This window comes from Mustela putorius, unplaced genomic scaffold (genome assembly GCF_011764305.1).
Source record: "Mustela putorius furo isolate JIRA1106 unplaced genomic scaffold, ASM1176430v1.1 tig00001374_pilon_pilon_pilon, whole genome shotgun sequence".
In the NCBI taxonomy this organism is placed as follows: domain Eukaryota; kingdom Metazoa; phylum Chordata; class Mammalia; order Carnivora; family Mustelidae; genus Mustela; species Mustela putorius.
Genome location: NW_025421718.1, coordinates 36,142 through 44,351, shown reverse-complemented (window position 1 = coordinate 44,351; position 8,210 = coordinate 36,142). Strand labels below are relative to the sequence as shown.

At 35.7% G+C, this 8,210-nt stretch overlaps 1 protein-coding gene across 2 annotated transcripts; it reads right to left on the bottom strand.

The window, feature by feature from the left end:
• Positions 1–302: 302 nt before the first annotated feature.
• On the bottom strand, positions 303–4,601 carry PABPC5 (poly(A) binding protein cytoplasmic 5). Of its 2 annotated transcripts, none has more exons than XM_004782203.3 (2): positions 4,393–4,601; positions 303–3,851 (listed from the first exon to the last, which is right to left on the bottom strand). In XM_004782203.3, exon 2 carries the CDS (start codon positions 3,705–3,707, stop codon positions 2,559–2,561), a length of 1,149 nt encoding a protein of 382 aa, XP_004782260.1. In that variant the 5' UTR covers positions 3,708–3,851; positions 4,393–4,601; the 3' UTR covers positions 303–2,558. The 2 variants fall into 2 exon arrangements, with proteins under 2 accessions (XP_004782260.1, XP_004782261.1); XM_004782204.3 differs by having other exon boundaries at positions 303–3,733.
• Between the last annotated feature and the right edge of the window lie 3,609 nt (positions 4,602–8,210).

Genomic DNA, 8,210 nt, shown 5'->3' with positions numbered 1-8,210 from the left:
TACAGGCTGACTTCTTGAAAATAATAACCAAATACTTGAACAATTTCCCAAAATGTATTAAATGCTTATACTTGAAGATTTTTACCTACTAGAAATCTTTTGTGATTTATACTGAATCAAAGCATGTGTCAAGGTTTTAAGTTAACACTAATACTTAAAGTTTATAAATTTAAATGAAAACTGGTAATGGGTGAAAAGGTGTAGAGAGTACATATGGTAAATAATTACTAAGGTAATTATTTTACTTAATTACTTAAATAATTACTAAGGTAATTATTTTAAATAAATAAACAACTGTTTGCATTGTTTTCATGTATTTTAATGATCACAATGTTTATACCATTGGGCAAGTAGGCTCAGAAAATATGAAAAATTATATCCCATTGGTTTTAGTTTTACTTTTGTCAATTTAAGTAAAGGATATATCTTGAATGTTTTTTCCAAAATTCTGATACATATATCGATGTAATGTGTATTTTAATTTCTCCACCGGACTTAAGCTTTTATATGCTATAGATACTTTTTCTCAAGCTCGTGTAATGCACACTGTTTTAAGCAAGGAAGTTAATCACAACACTGTTTACAGATGTAGAATACATTGAAAAACACATAAATCTTATTCAATATGTGTTACTTAGATAACCTATAGTACATCCACACAACGGAATACTGTGCAGTCACTCAAATTATGATACAGATCAATATTTATTGACATAAAAAGATTGTTTTAGTTTAAAATTTAACAAAACACAGTACATATAGTATGTTATTTTTTGTTTGTTAAATAGTGTGTGTACACATAGGAGAAAAGGTATGGAAGTATATGTATGCATTAAAAACACTAATAATGGTTATCTCTGAACTGTGGAAGTTTTACTTCTTTATAAATGACTGCATTGTGTACATTTTTTAAATGAGCATGTATTATGTATATGATCAACAAAAGCAGTGATTTTCATTTGAAAATACTTGATAATGAATATAAATGCAATTTGTAGATAAACAAGTACACAGAAACAACTTTTTCTCATTATTTTATGGGCACATAGCTAACAAAAGTGTTAACAAAATTATATATTTATACTTCATTATGTATGTAACCTAAGATTTCTATACAACATAATAAAAGCCAATTAAGAATAAAGACAAAACATTTTCTTATGGTTGGAACTGTGATATGAATGAATCTGATTTTTTAAAAGTAATTATTTAAATTTTACATAAATTAAGTAATAATTTCTCTATTTCCAAAATGTATTTGAACACCCACATATTAAATGAAAGGCAATGTAAAAAAACCCACAAAAGTATAATATGTATGGAAGGTAGAAGGGTAGGGAAAAGAGGAGACTATAAGTAAAATATGGAAAATCCATAATCGAGAAATAACATGCTAACTAATGTAACTGCAATATAGAACAGAACATTTTGTCACAACTTCCAAGCAGCCAGACATAAAGAGAACCATACTGGATTAATAGCTTTCATATAATAGATGGAGGCATATGATTTAATCACAAGAGACAAGCTTTTCCTTACTTTTGATAGATATGTAAATATTATCACATGGATGTATTCAAAAATTTACAAGAGATAATGACAAGTTTAATAGAAGATAATCTTCAATGTAGTTTTTCACATCACTGTACGGATTATTTACCCTTATACTGACACTTTATAGAAATGGAGGTAAAATTTTAAAATTATCTATAGGTAAAGGCAATTCAATGCAGTTATTCATCTTTTTTTATTTTAACATGACCCATCTATACTACTAAGGAGTTTAGAAAATGAGTGGCAAGAATGCTCCTTAGACTGTCTTCATATATTTAATTTCTCAGGAAAGATCTTTAAGATGAAACTCATCATTTTAATTATGCTTAAAGTGTTAATTTCCTAAGGTATTGATTGAGAAAACACCAATATGTTTATTTCTCTAGGCATGAAGTTAAAGAAAACTCCCAACACTTAGTCAAAGCCACTGTCAACTCTGTGGTATGCCCACAATATAGTAGAAAAGGGGAAAAAAAGTATAACGAAACTCACATCTCCTTAAAATAATATTCATTTTAAATAAGGTAAAATTATGCACAAATGTTAAGTGAATCACATACATTTTCCCCTGCTCTATTGATTTCCCAAAAAGCAAGTTAGAAGTTTTCTGTGTGATAGATTCAGAAATATTGTTTATTTTGAGAATATTTTCATAGAAGAAATTATATTTAGTATTATAACTGGAATAAGGAAGGAACTATAGTCAATCAATAACCTTACCTGGACTGAATTAGGAAAAAAAATACGTGGAGAGATGAATTTTATTCTACATATTCCTAAGGATATTTTATCAAAAGATAGTACAAAAATGATAATTTTACAATTAGAAATTATGTTCTTCACTAAAATGAACAAGGTTTTCTAGGTTCACTTTTTTTCCCCCAAAACAAAGTATTCACTTAAAAAAAAAAAAAAAACCTGGAATAAAATAACCTCTTATCACAAAGGAGCCCAAACTAAGTAGGCATCAGCTTAAGGCTGAAACAAATTGAGCATTCTTATTCTCACCACCTGCGCCTGGCCTGGCCCAGGGTAACATGCAGGGGCTTAGAGCCCACTGTGCGACCATTCATCTCATCCACTGCTTTGGTAGCATCTTCAAAAGAGGAGAAGCAGACAACACCAAACCCTTTGCCTTGCCCTACTTCCACCATCACTTTGGCCCGGCTAATTGATCCAAAGGAAGAAAATTCCTCCTTCAGTTTTTCATCATCGATGGTCTCATCCAGGTTCTTAATATAGATAGGCACCCCCGGAGGCCGACTTTTTTCTTTTAATCTCAGTCGTTCAAATCTTCGTCTTAACTCAGCCAATCGTTCAATTTTCTTCTGTGCCCGCCCTACATATAGAACTTTCCCATTGATGGACTTTCCATGCAGGTCTAATACAGCCTTTTGGGCAGCCTCGTGTGTCTCATACCTCACAAATCCAAAGCCCTTAGATTTCCCACTGGCATCTCTTATAACCTTAACACTCTCAGTTGGCCCATAGCCACTAAAGATTTCCTTCAGTTGTTCGTCATCCAAGTCATCTCCAAAGTTTTTAACAAAAACATTGGTGAAAGTCGCTCTATCCCTGGTTCTGACTTCAGCTGCCCGCTCTTCTGGGAATTTGAATCTGCCAACATACACCTGGCGGTTGTTAAGCCGCAATCCATTCATGTGCCAGATGGCTCTATTGGCAGCGGCCAGGCTATCAAAGTGCACATAGGCATAACCTTTAGAACCATTGTCATCACATACGACTTTGCAGGAGAGAATGTTCCCAAAGGCAGAAAATAAATAAAAAAGAGCCCTATTGTCTATGGATTTATCCAGGTTTTTGATGAATATATTTCCAACTCCAGACTTTCTTAAGCGGTCATCTGGCTGAGACCACATGAGGCGGAAAGGTTTGCCATTAATTAAGTCAAAATTCATCGTATTCAGGGCCCACTCAGCATCTGCAGGAAAGCGGAAGTTAACATAGCCATAGCCCAGGGGGCTGCGGGTCACGGGGTCACGGCATATTCGGGTGAAGCGCAGAGGACCAGCAGGCCTGAACTTTTTATATAGCATATCCTCCGTGACATCTGGGTCCAAGTCACCCACGTACAGGGCAGCCTTTAGGTACTTCTTTTTCTTGCCAGCAGAATTAGGCTCTCCACTCCCCATCTTTCTGAGTACAGGGAGGTGGCTCTCTTGAGAGAGGGGAAAAAAAAGGCTGATTTCTCTAAGCTATGGGCCAAGCAGCAGTTCATAAACAGAAGAAAGCCAAGGAGAAGAAAGCTAAAAGCAGACTCAGAATCACTGTTGAGGCTGAGAAAATGAAGTTCAGAAACAGCTGGTCAGCAGGCTCAGAACAAACACATCAGACAAATATGCATCCCAATAACGAATCTGTTCTACCTAAGAGGACTTATAATTTCCGCCCATTAAGATTTAAAATCGGTTTCAAAAGCCAGTAGAAAGAAATTTCCTGTTCCCCATTTAATTGTAAGAAATCATCAAGCAGCTGGCTGTCACCCCACATCCAGCATTGCAGACAGAGGCCTTGAGACCTGTTTTCTGCATAAACATAGGCCTCGAGCTCCTGTTGGCTTAAAATTCTATTAACAGTGTCAGGGACCAAACGTGTATTCCTCCGCCGGCTGCCTGGCCGGTCTCAAGCTGGCTCTCAGATAGAAGGCCGCTAAACACACTCAGCGTCAGCAAAAGGGCAGTCTAAACACTTGGTGCGCTGGGGCCAGAAGGCAGACTGCAGAAGGCGGATCGGATCGCACAGAAAGACAGACAGACAGACACACGCGCTGGAGACAGGAGACCGCCCAGATACCCCAGATGCCCACCGGGTACGGACCGAGTGACGCGCGGTAATTTCGGCAGTCTGAGACTCGCGGCAGGTCCGGAGGGACTGACTGGCAGACTCGCACTGGGTCAGCTCAGGCGGGAGGCGGTTCCGGACAGATGCGGGGCGGAGTCAGAGGAGAAGGGCAGATGCGCAGCGGGCGGGCAGAGAGAGCAGGGACGGTGGACGTGGATTGCTCTCCACAGGACAGACCGACCCAAGGACGAAAACCATTTAGCTGTGGTAGAGCGGGCGGGGCGTGAGGAAACCCGGAACCCTGCTAAGTAACTTCCCGCTTCCTCTGTGCCAAGATTAAAACAACAACAACAACAACAACAACAAACCGACATATTTTATTTTAAAATATTATGTGTTTGTTATCTTAAAATATTAATTTTAGGCTGCTGACCCCAAAATCAAAGCAGGAGGTGATCACCTAGGCAGAAAGAACTCTCATACTTTTTTTTCTTATTAGAAAAAACAATTCCCAATACAATTTCTGCTTAGGAAATAAGATATAAGATTGGTCACTCTCCTGAGTTAACTGGAAAGTCAGAATTGGCAGCTGTACTGGATTCCCATTAGGTGCTGAATGATCACAGGGTCAAATAAAACATAGGGCCATGTTGTGTTTGGCCTTTTTCCTTACTCCATTAAACTCTAACATAATGATCACATTATCCCCAGGTAGTAGGCAGAATTCTTTTCATTACTCCAGTAATACTAAGATTTGAATGACTGGAGAACCATAAAATGGCTTTTTTATGATACCTTGTGCCACAAAATGTTGAAAATGTGCCATCTCCATAATCACAAATTACAAAATCTTACTGAAGGAGATAAAACCTGAAGAATCAATACAAAATGTATGATTAATGTTCACAGATGAAATACACATGTAAAGATATAGGCGCTTTATGCATTAATTACTGATTATCTTATTTTATAAGTTTTTATTTAAATTCCAGTTGGTTAAAATACAGTGTAATATTAGTATCAGGTGGACAATATAGTGATTCAACACGTCCATACAACACCTGGTGCTCATCATAAGTGCACTTTAATCCCCATTACCAATTTAACCCATCACCTATTCACCTCCCCTTCGGTAATCATCAGTTTCATATAGTATTTGTCTTTTTCTGACTTTATTTCCTTTAGCATAAAATTCTCTTACATCATCCATGTCTTCGCAAATGGCAAGATTTCATTCTTTCTTAAGACTGAGTTATAGTCCATTGTATATATACAATGGTGCATACTATATATATATATATAATATTCATATATATACATACCACCTATTCTTTATCCATTCATCAGTTGATGGACACTTGAGCTGTTTCCATAGTTTGGCTATTGTAGATAATGCTGCTATAAACTTCAGGGTGCATGTATCCATTTGAATCACTATTTTTGTGTTCTTTGGGTAGATACCTAGTAGTACAATTTCTGGATCATAAGGTAGTTCTGTATTTACATTTTTGGGGAAACTGCATATGATTATCCAGATTTTCTGCACCAGTGTGTATTTCCACCAACAGTGCAAGAGGATTCCCCATTCTCCACATTTTCACCAATACATGTTGTTTCCTATATTGTTGTTTTTAGCCATTCTGACAAATGTGAGTTGATACCTCATTTTAGTTTTGACTTGTATTTCCCCGATGATCAAAGATGTGAGCATTTTCTCATGTGTCTGTTGGCCATCTTTATGTCTCCTTTGGAAAAATATCTTTTCATGTCTTCTGCTCATTTTTAAATTTGGGTTTTTGTTTTTGGATTGTTGAGTGGTATAAGTTCTACATATATTTTAAATACTAACCTTTTATCAGATATGTCATTGCAAATATCTTCTCTCATTCCAAAGATTGCCTTTTAATTTTGTTGATTGCTTCCTTCACTGTACAGAATCTTTTTATGTTGATGAAGTCCCAATAGCTTATTTTTGCTTTATTTCTTTTGTCTCAGGAGACATATCTAAGAATTTGCTACAGATGATGTCAAAGACAGTAGCATCCATGTTCTCCTTTAGGATTTTTATGATTTCAAGGCTCACATTTAGGCCTATATCCATTTTGAATTTATTTTTGTCAATGGTATAAGAAAATGGTCCAATTTCATTCTTTAGCATGTTGCTGTCCAGTTTTCCCACTGTCATTTGTTGAAGAGATTGTCTTTTTTCTTTTGGATATTCTTTCCTGCTTTGTTGAAGATTTATTGACCATACAGTTGTGGGTTCATTTCTGGGCTTTCTATTCTGTTCCACTGATCTATGTGTCTGTTTTTGTGCCAGTACTATACTGTTTGACCACTACAGCTTTGTAATATAATTTAGGGATTTTTTTTTTTTAGATTTTTAGTTATTTATTTGACAGAGAGCGAGATCACAAGTAGGCAGAGAGGCAGGCAGAGAGAGAAGAGGAAGCAGGCTCCCTGCTGAGCAGAGAGCCTGAGGCGGGGCTCCATCCCAGGACTCTGGGATCATGACTGGCGGAAGGCAGAGGCTTCAACCCACTGAGCCACCCAGGCGCCCCTGTAATATAATTTAAAGTCCAGAATTGTGCTGCCATCAGACTTTCTTTTCTTTTTCAAGTTTGCTTTGGTTATTTGGGATCTTTTGTAGTTCTATACAAATTTGGGCATTACTTATTCTAGCACTGTGAAAAATGCCGATGGTATTTTGATAGGGATTTCCTTAAATGTATAGATTGCTTTGGACATTATAAACATTTTAACAATATTTGTTCTTCCAATCCATGAGCACGGAATGTCTTTAATTATGAATTTCAATATGAGTTTTCAACTTTAAACCATGGCAAGAAACAATGTTTTAAGTTTAGACTCAACTCGGGTTTCCCACTTTATCTCTCCTTAAAGTTTGTGAGAAACTGTTTTGGAGAAGAGTGTTTCCCTCACTTTGGAAAATCATCAATATTTATAACACTCAGGTCCTTATCCGGTCCCTTCCACAACCCCTCCCCTCTAAAAGAAAATCCAAACAAAATTTATATCAGTACTAATATGCTGGAAAAGATCTTGGCAATAACAAAGAATGCAAATGAAGGACATGACCCCACTGGATGTTGTTTTAAAAAGATATTATAAGAACAGGCTAAATTCATGTGGTGCTTCATTTTTTACATCTTACTTTTTCTATTAAACGGTGTATTTGACTACAGATAACAATTTACCCTCATTATTTACTTAAATATTTAGTAATTTTCTTTATTGAACTCTTGTGCTTATTTTATAGGATTCATGCTTAGGTAGGACATGGAGACTATATGAAAAAAAGCAAGTGCAAACAATAAATAAAATAGAGATAGATCAATAAAAATTAGTATCATAATACAACCACAGTAATCAATATGTAGAAACACTTGTGAACACCTGCTTAGCTTATCATATTTTGAAAAAAAAAACATCTTTCCTTACAACTTTACTTTAGTCAACCATGGGCTAGAATCTTGGACTGTTTATTTTTCTTATTTAAAAATATTACTTTACTGCAAATATTATATTAAAATAACACAAATCCAAAAGAATAATTCCCACAATATTATCACTGAGTCAAATCAATATTTCATTTTGATCTAACCATCCAAATGTTTTCCATATTCTAATTCATTTGTGTATATATTCTCTAGGATTATAGATATAACTGGATTGTTAAAAGCAATTATTTTCAAAATAAACTCCTTTCTAGACCTATTTGTTATTTTGTGGTCATTGAAGTATAGTGATTCTAAACTATAGTAAACTTTTGAGTGGGTAAAAAATCAGAAATTTAGAACTGGTTTAAAAGGAGGGAGACAAACCATAAGTGA

Excerpts from the sequence above, each read along its gene's own strand:
- PABPC5 (XM_004782203.3), bottom strand. The coding sequence starts at position 3,707 with ATGGGGAGTGGAGAGCCTAATTCTGCTGGCAAGAAAAAGAAGTACCTA.